This window comes from Misgurnus anguillicaudatus, chromosome 13 (assembly GCF_027580225.2).
Source record: "Misgurnus anguillicaudatus chromosome 13, ASM2758022v2, whole genome shotgun sequence".
NCBI classification, from domain to species: domain Eukaryota; kingdom Metazoa; phylum Chordata; class Actinopteri; order Cypriniformes; family Cobitidae; genus Misgurnus; species Misgurnus anguillicaudatus.
Genome location: NC_073349.2, coordinates 26,695,670 through 26,711,472, shown reverse-complemented (window position 1 = coordinate 26,711,472; position 15,803 = coordinate 26,695,670). Strand labels below are relative to the sequence as shown.

The 15,803-nt window shown below is 38.3% G+C and overlaps 1 protein-coding gene across 5 annotated transcripts in view; it reads left to right on the top strand.

Annotated features, from left to right (window-relative positions):
- The window catches only part of acap3a (ArfGAP with coiled-coil, ankyrin repeat and PH domains 3a), an 83,695-nt gene that overhangs the window by 24,434 nt on the left and 43,458 nt on the right, over positions 1-15,803 (top strand). For all 5 annotated transcript variants that reach the window (XM_073875495.1, XM_073875494.1, XM_073875493.1 and 2 more), the window contains exon 2: positions 11,050-11,107. In XM_073875495.1, the coding sequence (XP_073731596.1) occupies positions 11,050-11,107 (58 nt within the window). The remainder of the gene's footprint in view (positions 1-11,049; positions 11,108-15,803) is intronic.

Genomic DNA, 15,803 nt, shown 5'->3' with positions numbered 1-15,803 from the left:
GTGTTTTGCCAGCCCTAGCATAGTAAAATATACATGAATGTTTTCAACTGCCACAATGATGATGATACTAGTTCATGTTTCAACCCTTTTGGGGTTTGACTTACAACCTTACAGTTAATAGCCCAGATCTTAACCAATAAGATACACCAATACTGTGCCTCCTATTGACATTCCCAATGTGGTGTGGTCTTCAGTGGATGGTGACCGGATGTGACCCTGAGGTTTGGTGGGTGGTAAATGGACATTCCTCCAGTGATGGCAACACACAACTGAGCTGTGGGAGCTCTGTCTGTCCCGGACGGCATTTCACTTGACCTTTTCAGGGCTGAATCACTTCATTTCATCTGCTACAATCTGTGACTCTTTCTATGATGAAATGAAATTTGGCGTTTTGTGTGTGTATTAGTCTTGGAGTCATCTATATCAGTGGTTTTCAAACTTTTTCCGGGTGGGGCCCCCCTTGTGTACGGTGTATTCCTTTGTGGCCCCCCCAAAGAAAATTTATGACAAAAAACTGTTATAAAATGTAACATTTTAATTAAACAAAACATATTAAGTTATACAAAGTAGTGCTGTTGGTAAGTAGCCTTATTTCTTTTTAGGTTTAATTACACGGAATTCATGATAAATTAATGTCTTTTATAAAATGTCATAAAACAGGGGCCCCCCTGGCACCATCTCGCGGCCCCCAGTTTGAGAACCACTGATCTATATAATAAAATAAGTGCCTTCTACACACGCTTCGTAAGGGTTGATGACAAAAGAGATGCTCACGTTTGCTAGATACTCACTTAATCTCATGTGTAATCAGAGTTTAGTGTTAAATAAGTGTTGTGAACGTCTCCTTTATCATGAATGTATTTTGACATGACATGCAATGCACTTAGGTTCACATGACGCACGGAAAACACTCCTCTGAAAGAAGTCACGAGCTGCCATTGGTGGCCGTAACAATGGATACAAATAAGCAACATTGTAAAATACGTATGAATGAAATATGTACAAATTGAGACTGCGTTAAAGGGACAATAAGTATGATTTTAAGTATTTTATTAGTCAAAATCAATGTCTTTGTTCATAAATATGTCCTCGTTGGTGTCAAATGACCTCTGCCTAAGCTTAAAATTTCTTCTCTTTTCTTACATTGAACGGGTAAGTCCAAAGAGGCTTCCGTGTTCTGCCATATTGATAAACTATAATAGCAAAGAGGGACAAAAAGCACTAGCCTACCAACGTGTTTCCACAACGCGCTTTCGTTCATAAAACGTGAACCAGCTGAAACGGACAGGGAGATCAACCGTAGTTGCAACACGCATTTGGAAAAGCAAGGCGCTATAGAGCACTATTCGTTTAAATGCAAAATACAATTTCACCACTAGATGGGGGAAAATCCTACTTATTGTCCCTTTAAAGCAACACTATGTAGTTTCCATGTAAAAATGACTTACAGCTCCCCCATGTGGTTGAAAAGCGCAACAGTGCCTGGTATCAGACACTCTTCTGCAGGCAGGGGGAGGGGCGGAGCTGTGTTTCCTACCCTCCCCCGCCACTTTCAGAGTGTGCTTGTAGCAGCTAGGAGGCTGCTCAGGTTGCAGCAACAGTACAGTTTGTCCAGTTAAAAGTTGTTCTATCACTGAAATAATTTTAGAGACATTATTTAAAGAAAAAAAAAACTACATAGTGTTGCTTTAATAAGAGGTTATAGGAACCTACGAAGCACCAAACACATATTTTGGCATGACGGGCCACACACACGACACCTCAAACCAATATTTAGTCTTTCGGCCGCCGCTGACGACCACACTGGTACATTTTGTACGATTTACTTTTGCCCATGTGACTTTGGGGTTGGGGTGTGGTTTCATTATTACAATTTTTTATGATAATTGTATGTTTTTGTGTATGTTTTTGTATAATTTAGTTCGTATGAATTAATTCGAAATAGCCAAATTGTAAAATACGTACGAATTCCTGTGGGATCAGGCTGACTTTATTGACGTGTTTGTAAATCCTTCTCTTTTGTTTAAAACAGATATCTGTCCAATGGGACGTCATTCTCAGCTGCTTCAGTCCATTTGAAATTTAGAGACAGAAGCTTTGTCTTGTTTGCCTGCTTTTGACAGACTGAATTCAATCAATTTGGAGACCAAAAACAATATTACAAACCCCCCCCCACCCCCCTGATTGACACATTCTGCATCCAGATATTTATGCATATCTGCTAGTTCATATTTATTTCATACCCCCCTGCAATCTCTTACTTCTTGCATTTTATAACAAATTAAACTCATATTTCACAGCTATTTATTTATCTGGACACAGGATCACAAAAAAAACTGTACTGTACATTATCCCATAAACCTTCAGCCGACATTGGCTAGTGATGATACTTCCCTCCCTCGAGCTATTACTTGCTGCGTCTGTGTTTGTTTAGTAATTCAAGTCTGGTTTTATTCTTCACAATGGCGAGACCTCTCCAAAAACCATGGACCGATTTAACCAAGCAGGCTTCCTTGTTAGTCTTCTGCATACAGGAAGTGTGTGTGTGTAGGGTGTGTGAGACGGACACGTCAAAAGCAGACGGTCAAAAGAGCAGGCGTGGCCAAATCGTTTGGAATCGTAGGGCGAGACGTGTTGACGTTAAAGGGGTCAGCGTGCAGTCAAGCGGCGAATACGTGTGAGCAGAGGGGAAAGGAAAGCACCCCCCGACCCTCTTCATCCCAGACCAGACAGCAGTTTAGTTTCAACGGCCCTATTGAGACCACCGCGACCAGATATGCGATGAGTTATCTGTGTTTAGCGGCGTTCTGGCAGGGTAAAGTGAACCCAGCTGGCTTGTGCGTGCAAATCATTCCCCAATGGCGACTCCGAAACCCGCCTGTGAATATCATGTGTGGGAAAACACCAAACACGCATCACTTTCCCTCCCAAATCTGTTCTCAACGGAGTGATGATGTCACAAAACATCTCCAGACGTTCTGAGGTGCTAACATGTCTGGGATCTGGAAGTGTGTGCAGTCCAGTGTATTGTGGGAGTTTCAGCTTTCCCATTCAGAGCACATTTGACTATCAGATTGTATCTCAAGTTTCATTTTTATGTAGCCCAGGATTTAAAGGACAACACCACCGTTTTTCAATATTCTTACCTCAACTTAGACAAATTTATACATACCTATCTTTTTCAATGCCTGCACTTTTAATCTTTGTACAGAGCTTTTTGAATATGTTAGCATTTAGCCTAGCTCCATTTATTCCTATGGCTCCAAACAAAAGTTTTATTTTGTGCCACCATACTTACTTGTGTAATTACTAATGTAACTTAAATAGGGAAAATATGGAAGTGTTTGGTGGCGTCTAAATTCATCTCTGTTTGGAGCCATAGGAATGAATGAGGCTAGGCTAAATGCCAACACATTCACAACGCGCTACACAACGATCAAAAGTGCACGCATTAGGTATGTATTAATTTCTCTAAGTTGAGGTAAGAACATGGTAAAATATTGAAAAACTGTGTTGTTTTCCTTTAAAATAAGTGAAGAGTTTCGTTGCAAAACGAGATAAATCCATTTTTTTTACATTTTTGTCAAAACATGTTTATTATTATGTTATCATGTTATTATTTTTTTTTATGGTGCTACTTAGCTGTATTTTTAAGTTATGTTTAAATCAAAACAAACAAACTGCAGTTGAATTTAAATTAATTGGAATGCACAACCAAAAAACAAGATTTCTGAACAATTAAAAAAGGTGCTTATCTCGTTTTGCAACGAAACTCTTCAAGTGTACTAAATAGGTTTCACCAAAAGTACTGCTTTCAACAAATTGGCTATCAACCAAAGTGTATGTGTCATTAAAATGCATTCCTACATAATATCAAAGCTTTAAACACCTAATCTTATTACAGTTTGGTGTACATGGATGTAATTTGGTTTTTGAATTTTAAAGTGTACCTATTTTATTGCTAAAAAGACATTATTTTGTGTATTTGGTATAATATGTGTTTGCGTGGTTTGTGGTTAAAAAACACATACGCACAACCGGCGCAACGTCATAGAATGTCTCTGAACAGGTTCACGCCCACTTTTGGGGGAATTCAGACTAGACCTTCCATTGACTTCCATTCAAAGTAGCGGAACAAAGCAACGTTCGTACACAGCCAGCAGGCGTCATTAACTTATAAAATCACTCAGATTAAACATGTTGAGTAATTATCTGTCCACCCTGCCTGCCATAGAGCGCGAAAGATACATTAACATATTTAATTTGGTCAATATAAAAACATGTCCCTTTCATTCTCCCAGCGTCAAATTTGTGTAACAACGCTCCCTATTGGCCAGAGGTGTCTTACCCGGACATTTACTCGTACCTCATCGAGTCAACAGGGAAGCAAGTGAATGATTTTACTTCGTATTTGAAAGTTACTTAGTATTTATTTATTATGTCTTTATATTAAGAGTAATGAGTGCAATTTTCCGTCGAGTCATACAACTAACTGGCTTAGCGATATTTCCAGCTATCACTGGATGGCGTTGTTGCACAGGTTTGACGCTGTGGGAATGAAAGAGACATGTTTTTATATTGACCCAATTAAATGTGTTAATGTATCTTTCGCGCTCTATGGCAGGCAGGGTGGACAGATAATTACTCAACATGTTTAATCTGAGTGATTTCATAAGTTATTTACGCCTGCTGGCTGTGTAAAAACGTTGCTTTGTTCCGCTATTTTGAATGGAAGTCAATGGAAGGTCTGGTTTTTTATCCCCCAAAAAGGGGCGGTGACGAAATTTACAGTCAAGTTCCCGGATGTGCCGGTAGTCTGTATTATATTCTACAAACCCTACATTTTTGTAGCTACAGATTTCATTCTCTTCCTGAAACGCACGGATTTGAAAAGCTCTGTGTCCCTGATTGGGCAGCTAGTCTGTACATTGTGATTGGCCTGAATATCTCTGACGTCAGCCGGAAACGTGACCCACCTTACCATGTTTGAAAGATTTGGTCACAATGCAATGCTAACAGGAGTTAACTTACAGGCTGTGAGTCTGAAGCCGGAGGAATTATGATAATGTCGCTCTTGTCTACATAACTCGTTTACTTTAGGTATGTACCTTTTGCATATTGTTAACATGTAGTAATACACACTTACACACCAAAGGAAAGTAAAAATGTGAATCGGACAATAGGTGCACTTTAATAAGCTAAAACTGCAACTACTGCATTTTCTTGATGCAAAATACACATTTTCATTTTTTTATTTTTGGGCCAATTTTGCCTTTATTTGATAGACAGTATGTAAGCAGAGGACAGGAAAGTACAGGGTAGAGAATAGGATTGGCAAAGGACCACGAGCTGGGATTCGAACTCAAAGTGCACTACATCGACACTGACCAAATAACACAATTTGATATTAACTTAATTTGTTTTTAAATAAATAAACCAACATTAAATTGGGCTCAAAATGACGACGCTTCAAAAAGCACATACATTGTGACAGAACATGCATATTACATCCAATCACAAGACTTGCAAGAGCCAGTGAGATATAAGGTTATCGACCTTCCACTAGAGGTCGACCGATATGCTTTTTCTCTGGCCGATGCCGATTTTTAGAAATCAGGGCAGCCGATGGCCGATATGTTTGGCCGATTTTCTATATGTACATAATAATCAAAATGTTCTCATCATTAGCAGATATTTTAAATGTAAAAATGTCACTATTTAAGTCAAAGGATTTTTTAAAATATGCCAAAAATCGGCCAATTAATCGGCCGGCCGATAAATTGGTCGACCTCTACCTTCCACCATCCACCATATTTGAACGTATCACATATGTTTACATAAATACATAATCACAAATAATCTAAAACGTTAATCGTTTCTCTTACAAATGTATAGTTTTGCTTTAGATGACATATATGGAGTCATTTGGATTTATGTACTTTTTGAAGCTTCGCCATGTTGACCCTCATATAAGAAGAAAACATGATGGCATTTAAATCAAAATTATTAGTTTGTGATTAATGTGGTTATTAAATGTCATGTTTATCTGGGATAAGTACAATTATGAGAGAATTGAACTGGATTATAATTCAATTATATTCTGTTTTGTGTTTTTGGTCAATGGCAGCTACAGCTGGAGGCTACAGCAGGATATTTTGGTCTGCTTTCAGTGAATATAAAAGGTCCAGACTTAGGACTTTAGAAGCGTACCGCCTAAGAATAGCCACTGCGAGACAGCCCACACACAAACACACACCCGCCTCTTTGAATGACTCACTCAAATACACTTATTACAAGAAACAGATCTCAATATGAACGCTAAGAGCCATCAGTCAATCAATACTTAGACCGATGATGTCATCAGCCAGACAGAACGGTAATGAAGACCACCGTTCCAAACATCGGTGCGTGTGCTGTTCTTTGATAAGAAAAATGTGACGTCATTTTGAGATTACAGTAGAAACCACTAAGAGTAGATCTCATTTCTTTCATATATTGTCTCCTATGTCAAATAATGTCTTGAGTGTTTTTCATTATGGTGGGCCCCCTGCGGATAAAGCTTTCAGCTGGTACCTTCTGGCATATGCATAGTGGTCAATAATGTAGTTCACTCAGACACTCACGTCACATTTGCTTTTATTCACATGAAACAAACCCATTAGCACACAACAAGACTTGGTGATATCCTATCAATAGTCTAATTTTTCTCATTTTATGTTTAAAAAAGTCTTACTTGTCCCAGAACCGTTGACCGGGAACTTTGAGTTGAAAGAGTTGTGTGAATTGTCTCGATTAAAACAAGCCCATCTCTAATACCAAAGGTTTAAGTGTTGTAGTCTGGTTTGGTGGGTATAAACATAGCCCGGCCCTGCTGAAGGATGTGAAGTCAGACAGTCAGTAATCCAGCAAACATCTCTCTGCTGGTTCAGCGTCTCAGTCTGTCTGTAATATGTGTTAAAGGTGCCATAGAATGTACAACTGTAGAGAAATATAGAGGAATACTAAGAGTTCTAGTACAGGGTGATGATATATAGTGAGCCTCAAACATTATTGTTTCCTCCTTCTTATGTATACCTCGGGCATGCAAACATCCACTGAAAAACACGTTACAGTCGAGATGTACGCCCCTAACATTAAATTAGACATTCATTTAAGTGCATTGTTGTTTCAATGCTAAAAACAAAGTTGTGACTGCTGAGTAGAGGTCTTCATGGGTCCACTTACATCCGAAACCCAGAGGTCCGACCCGAGACTCGATCGAGTTCAGGTCTAAAAGTTTCACGTGTGCCTCGGACACGGGTCGGGTATAATAATAGCGGCATCGGGTCTCGGGTAATTTAAAATGAATGTGTTTTTGCCGAACGGACCCGAACTCTCTCGCGTGTGTGCGTCAGTGTCCTTTTCAAACCTGTCCTCTGTTTGCCAAGAGCGCTTGCGAAATTGTGTAGTTGGCGGTAGGTTAATTTTCATTGATACAGTCAATTACTGGTTACCTTGGTGTCGTCGTCAGATAACAAAGTAAAAGAAATGAACCAGCTCGCCAAATTGGTTGCGAGACCAGCAGGGTTTCTTTCTGTCTGACTGCTGCGTGCGGGGCTGCAGACTGCACACACGTCAGTGCCGTTTACATTTCGGTCCAGGTGTGGTATAAAGTGATTTCGGGTCGGGTACATTTCTTTGGACCCGAGAATACCTCTACTGCTGAGTTAGCGCTTCGGCTGAAGTTCTAGTATTGATGTTACAGTTAGGTCCATACTGAAAAAACACAAATAAACTTACCACTCAGAAACGTCCATTTCCAATCTCTAAACGTACAGAAGAATGTAGTATTTAGCCCTGGAGATGCATTGCTTTTTGTTTGACCGCGTGTTGACGTTTGCGTACGTGTAAAAAACTAATTATACTCCGGGTTTAAGGTTGCACGTAGGGATGGGAAGTTATGAAAATTTCATATCATGATTACAGTGACCAAAGTTATCACATTTATCACTATTATCATGGTTTTTGTTAAAATGAGATGGAAATGTTCAAAAAGAACTGATAAACACACTGATTTTTTTTTTTTAAATCACAATTTAATATTTCATGTCCCTGAAATTATTTCTGTGGTAAAAATAAATAAATAAACATGTCTAATAAGTTTACTGTGAATGAATACAATACATTATCCCTTAAATGCCGCATTGTGCAAAAAACTATGTTGCATGTGCGCGCCTGCGTCAAACTGATTCTGTCTGGACAGGATTTACCACAAGTTTTTTAAATCACGGTAATCGATTACGGTTGTAGTGATAATTACATTTTAAACGATAATAGTAACTGTCAGGACATTTTATCGTGGTTAATCGTGAAACCGGTAATCGTCCCATCCCTAGTTGCATGTGTAACAGGTCAGGTACTTTGGGAATTTAATAAGATGCGAAAGTTGTGCAATATAATTGCTGATGATGTTGTTAAAAGATCGTGTTAAAAAGTATGTGACCTTTGGTTTAATGTTGACAAAATAAACTTTAGGCAAATTTAAAATTCACATTAAAATGTTTTAAGAATAACATGCACTGATTATGCATTCACAAAGAAAAGTTATTAGGGGGCTTTCACATCTGTAATTCGGTTCGCTTGGTCCGGACCAAAAGCAAAAAATGATACATTGTAACTTTTTTAGCAGATTTGATTCCATTTCACACCACACTGATTGCTCTGATCCGCACCAATTGAAACGAACCAAAATTCTGTCACGTGATAAGATCAACATCACTCATTGGCCACATAAATTTGAACATATTTCCTAAACGGCTTCACGATTGGTCAGAATCAACGTGCGGCAAATTCCAACGGAACCCCCGGAAGTAAACAAAAGAAGGATAATACAGCAGACACCATGGACAGACGGCTGCGCGCTGTAATTATGTCTCCGTGGTTGTTATATATAGTTTGTATACAGCACTCTAGACAAACTGTTCATTTTCAGAATGAATCGCGGATGCGGCTTGAAAACAACGGTTTAATGCACTACAAACGGCAAAGACAAAAAAATTCGGAGGCTCCGCCCGCACCTCCTCGCAACTCCAGGTATGTCCGCGATTTGTCATTGTGCTAATATTGCTTATAGAAACGGTCAACCCTTCCTCATCCGATAATGCACTGCGCAGTTGACTACAGCAGCTGGTTTAGTCCAAAATGCGCAGTACTTTTGCAGTTAGGTCGGTTCGATCTCGGATCGTGTTCTCACCACAAACAAACCGCTCTAGAGTTCGTTTGAAAGCGTACCGAGACCACCTCTGCAAGCTGGTCTCGGTTCGCTTGTTTGGTCCGCTTTTGGTGCGCACCAGAGTTCGATTGCTGCATTCTCACCTGCCCAAACGAACTGCACCAACTGAGCAATCGAACTCTGGTACGATTCAATCGAACTAAACAAGGCAGGTGTGAAAACCCCCTAAGAGAGTAAATTTTGTCAATATATATTTTATGTCTTTAAGCTACATTGCTTTTTTGCTGTATTATCCCAAGATAAAGATGACACAACAAATTCTCACTTCTTTGTGAGACTGCTTATCTCATTCATAGATTTTAGTACGATTTACTTTTTTGTACGTTTCACTTCGTGCAATTTCATACAAACTAGCTGCCTTGACATTGAATGACATTGAAAATGTTATAAAATCAAACATCAAAGATTCAATAACCGTGTTGATCACATTGCTGCTCAAAAGTAGAGCATGACAGATAAAACCGGGTTTGGATGCATGGGGCCGGCCCTCGTGTTGCCCGGGGGTAACGTGCATCCGTTTTGAATGTGCCATGTGCGATGAACTGACACTGTATAGGGAGAGAGAGAGCAGCTGTCCTCCAAACCAGCGGTAACACATCAGGACAGCTGCAGCGGTGGTTACAATCCTCCGTTTCAGAGTTTGTGTGATTTGTAGCCGCTTCAATGAAGTTTATCCAGTTTGATATATCTAATAAATTTGTCCTGGGTTTGTTGTCAAAAATGTAAGGGTGCCTGATCTTAAAAGGGTGATGATCATAAAAAATTTTTTCATCTGAAGTCGTTCTCTTAAATGTTTGAAATTGTTCTTGGAGATAAAAATATAAATGTGCCAACGTATTATTTTATGAGTTATTTAGTTATCTATAAAATATTTTTGTAATGGATGACCTGAACTAAATATCAAGGAAAGCAATCAATAAGATCCCAGCATAGATGGGAACTCATTCACTATTATTTAAAATGTATTTTAGGGTAAAACATCAGGAAGACGAATGGGAAAATGCCAAGATTCACTGCATTGAAGATGCTAAAAATATAACAATTTTTGATTAATTTTGAAATTGCTTAAATAACAACATACATAATTCCCTTATTTTGCATTTGATGTTGTGCATCTCCAGTTTTACCCTTGACTTTAGTGCAAGGGTTTTTAACTTTTTATCAGTCAAACCCCCTTGGCCTAAATTATTAGCTTGAAGTGCCCCTCCCAAGACTCTCCTCAGCTTGCATCAAACACATCACGCATGCAAAACTGAAAAAAAAGAAACCAGTAGATTAACTCTCTTTTTAGATATATTTCACGATTTTGCACAGAGAGAAAGAGCATGAGGTTTAAAATAGTGCTGGTCAAAGATTAATCGCGATTAATCGCATACAAAATGAAAGTGATTATTGGTATAATATATGAGTGTGTGCTGTGTCTAATTATTATGTGTAAATATATACACACACATTCATGTATGTATTTGAGAAACATTTACATGTTTATATATATTTATTTATATTTTTATATAATCTATATTAAATATAAATAAAAAATGATATATAAATAAAACAATTCTGAAATGAATATATGAATGTGTGTGTGGTTAAATATACATAATAATTAGACACAGTACACGCACATATATTATGCAAAAAAAATCACATTTATTTTGTATGCGATTAATCTCGATTAATCTTTGCCCAGCACTAAAATAATCAGTCATTCCTGTCATTGATCTGTGTTCGATTACTGAGTTAAAATGACTCATGTCATTATCTTGGTTGTGTTCCAGGGCAAATATTGATGAGGTGGAGACTGAAGTGGTGGAGATTGAAGCCAAGCTTGATAAGGTAAGACATTTAAAAGCTGTTAGTTGACCTTCTGACTGTAGCTGACCAGTTTGAGTCAAGCGTGAGAATATAAAAGCTTAATTGTTTGTTAGAGGTCATGCTAAATACCTATAGGATCCCTATAACCAAACATTACTCAGATGGTTTCACAACAAGGTAAATTAGCCAGGCTAACCTCAAGCTTACGAATTGATAGCTATGTGCACCGCAAATGTTGGTGTTAGTCCAAGAGAAAATAAATCCTTTACTCCGATACATTTTTAGGTCCCTGACCTCCCAGAATGCAGTCGGTGGTTTATTTCTCGCTGTGTTAGATTAGAGATGTGTTGTGGATTATTATTAGTATAATGATGGTAATCCTGTTAAAATGCTGTAAATCTGCCTGGCCTTCATTGACAGCAAGAGAAAAGGTCTCTCCATCTCAAATAATTATTTGTTTTGATGCTTATTTGCATTGAGTTCAATTCTGTGATGTCTTAAGACTCCTCTATTGGGTGTTAAAAAACATAGTATGGGTTTCACATAACATTAGGGTTGTCACAATGATTAAATAATTGTCTCATCGCAATTGTTTGACCTCATCCCGATGATTTCAGATCACCGCGATGATTGCACATCTCTCTAAAAAACAAAAGGGGGAGCTGCAGCACCTGTATAAACGAGACAGTATCAGATTACTTTTAAAAATGTGTTATGTGTATAAATATTTACTGCCAGATAAACCTTGCAAAAGATAAGTAATCACAACAATCTGTGAAAATAATTTTATAAACAAAAAAATGTATGAGAATTAAATGTCAAAGCTATAAACAGGCAATTAATCATCATAATCGTCACAATTGATCAAACAATTAACCATCAGCCAAATTTCATAATCGTGGCAGCCCTACATATCATAGCATGTTACAACGGAAATGTGTGTTATTTTAGCGATATTAATTTATGAAACAATATGAAATAAAGTAATAACTTACACATAGGGCTGGGCGATTTGACCTAAAATCAAAACCTTGGTTAATCTAACATTTGACATCGGTTACGATTAATAAACGATTATTTTTTTGCCTCATAGTTCACTGACAAGGTTGGAAAGTTTAGGGCACACCTTAAATCAGCCTGCAATGCAATTATTCAAATTTTTCCCAAAATAACTGCATTACTGAAAAATATTAAATAGACTTAACTCTATGCAGATGTTGCATGTCATTATGTACAATTGATGAAACTTTCAGAATGGGAAGTTATGAACCAAAGAATCATACAACCCCCATGACTAATTATAGACATCAGATACATACATAATAAGTTGTATCCAGATAGCATATTGTAATGAGATGAGTAGGGCAAAATACATACTTGGACTGTATCCTTTACACGTTTCTTGTATTCAATCCATTTTTTCTTAACTGGGCACTGATGTCTAAGCCATTTATTCTCATCTGTAATGCTTTTGGTGTTAATGTAGACTAGAAGTTCTCCCGTTCTCTCTCTCCGTCATCTCTGAAGTGTCTAATTAAACTCACGCGGGCGCGTCTTTTCGCGGTTTTGAGTGAGTGAGATGTGATGACATTACCCGGGCTGCTTAGAGACCCGTCGGTAGATTAAACTGAGCGCGTGTGCGGTAAAAATCCGATCGCGCATTCCGTATTTTTGTCACAGGTGCCTGCACATTCGCGAGTACTTCTTAAAAAAAGTACTGTGCTTCTTTTGGGCACTAGATGATCCTGCTGCTCAGTTAAACAGTGTTTGAGTTCTCCTCCATGTTTCGCTGTGCCACTGACAGGACGGGGCGGAGTTACGCAACATCACACGCAGCAGTTTGTTTTTAAAGGGAAAGTATTAACAGGATTAAAAACCGAAATAACCGACATGATAAAATAATGTCGGTTAGAGGTTCTGAATTTCGGTTTCGGTTATTTTTCGATTAATCGCCCAGCCCTACTTACACATGCATTCGCTCTTCGTTCGCCATGCTTAATTAATGACGTTAAGATTCATTTCCGTTGTAATTAAGCCAGATTGCGCAAAAGGTGTGCAAAGCTGAGCTCCTTTAGTGCTGCGCTCTTGGCAGGTTATGATTGGTTGAATGGTGAGCTTGCATCTGATTGGCTAAAGAGATGTATATGTATATATGTATATGTATATGTGTGTGCATGTGCGTTGCGTGAATTATTATTGAGATCATTCTGGCTCCATATTCCAGCTACATATAGGGGCTGTTTACACTTGGTACCAAGATGTGTTTTCATCGATCGGATCACAAGTGGACGAGAGAGACACATGACGTTTACACCTGGTATTTAAATCCATCTCTTTTGTCCACTTTCGACCGCTTCTGTGCTGAATACTATGAGGGGGTGGTCTGTGAGACGGTGGGGCGAGTCTCTCTGCTGTCATTCAAACCCGAGCGGGAGTAATGATGAGTTTATATGGACGCAAACTAATATAATGTCGGAGTGCACTGCTTGTTTAGCAAGTAAACATGCTGCACAGTGTTTTGTACATGAGTATGTAAGAGCTTTCTTTGAATTTTCAGCGCAATTGATGAAATAGGATCGCGCAACTTTCACACGCTTTCAAAACGAAACTACTTAGATCAGCCGCTTAGTTTTTATCAATGAAAGGCTAAAAATAGCGCTGTTCACCGAATGTTCACGCCAGAAGTCAAAAAAGACGTGAAACTTGTGTTTAATACCTCAGATTAGATAAATAGGCGGAGAGAAGGCGGTCGCGTGTGGCTGTTCGAACGCATTCAACCACATGTGCGTTACGAAGCTCCAAAGCGATCCGATCGAAAGTGGTTTAGACCACGTCTGGATGTGGTTGAATGTGGTCGAAAGTGGACGATCTCAAAACGTTTTTAACACCGTTTTCACCTGCCATTAACGTCGTCCAATTGTGATCCGATCGACGAAAACACATGTTAATGCCAAGTGTAAACAGCCTCATATATAGTGTGCATACTTCTATTCTGTGAGACTACGTGAGCTGAGGGAGCCAGCTAGTTCAAAAAAGCAAATATAATAAAAATACAAAATCGGGTGGCTTTTAATTGTACTTGTGCATAATACATGACAACATGACAATAAAATAATATGCAGTATGTCTGAAATGTATTCATACTTTCTAGACTGTTTTAATGATAAAGCACTGCAGTGGGCACTTAAAATAAAGTACATACTAATTCAGTCACAATATGTGATTTCGGACTCAGTGCATGTATTTGCAAACATAGCTTTTTATCATGTGATCAACATAACAACAGCTGATAGTGATGTTATCGTGGATGATTTGATTCAGACTCATGTGATTTTTCAGTTTTAATTCCTGCTTTCACCAACTGTAATAAACAAGAAAACAAAGTCATGCTTCGCTTGTGGCGAATCAGAACTTTGGCACAACATAAACGAATTTGTGTGGCTTGTAGAAGAAAGCTGTGCTAGTTTTTTCAAGCCGTCAGACGGATGAAGAAACATTTTTGCCTACTTTGTTGTAGTTGTCTGGTTTTTGAAGTGCGGTGTGTGTTTGTGATTTACTGTGGGTCTGTTGAGCAGCTGTGTTGAACAATGACTCTCTGTTAGTTTGACTCATGGGTTTAACTTCATAGGAAACAAGTGTGGAAAATTAAGAGTTTTTTCGGTATTTTCAAGCTTTCGCACCAAGGCTGGATACTTTAAGCGACTGAGAAAAGAAAAAAACACCTCGGGAAGGAAAAGGGAACATCAAATACAGAAGTAAACAGAAAGGGAACTAGTTATTGCTCTTTGATTCGAGTTCGACTCAAACTGTACCGTCTCACACATGGAGCCCATCTGAACATCAAACTCATTTGATCTAAACAAACACACAGTCACATGTGAAAACTCCTCGGTTCGGTCTGACGATCAGCGACACGTGCCAAAGTAGGACATTTTTATGTGGGACTTGGTCATTGGCACGTTAGTGAGGGGAGTTTTTGCACAGATGTGACCACACCTGTGTGTTGTGTTTTGAGGAAATATCAGAGCTGTATGTATTATAATAAGGGTTGTATTGTTTAAAAAACATGACATACTGATTTATTATCCAGATTAATCGCAGATTGCATATAAAGTAGTTGTTAAGAAACCCAATAAATCATTTAATAGACTTAAACAATAAAAGTTCGTCATGTAGTAGAGAACCCAAGATGCTGAATGGCATATATAGCAGTGATGAGCGAAGATGTACTGTAATGTTGTTCATTGTGTGAAATTGGATTTAAAGGAAAACACCAACGTTTTTCAATATTTTACTATGTTCTTACCTCATCTTAGACAAATTAATACATACCTATCTTTTTTCAATGCGTGCACTTAATCTTTGTACAGCGTGTCGTGAATGTGTGAATGTGTTAGCATTTAGCCAAGCCCCATTCATTCCTTAGGATCCAAACAGGGCTCAAAATTAACTTTTTTATTTGGTAGCACTGGTGCTCCCAACTATAAAGAGTTAGGAGCACCAGCAAAAATTTAGGCGCACCCATCCAAAAATTAAAAAGCATCACAACTACAATGTATATGTTAATAGATTTATTTTATTAAAAATAAAACACCACCACTGGGCTTTACACATCCTATGGCCATGATTTTAAATTTGATCTTCTATTTAAATTTTTTTTTTTTTTTTTTGCTGCATAGATTCCTAAAATAATACCCAAATGCTGTTGAAATAGTAT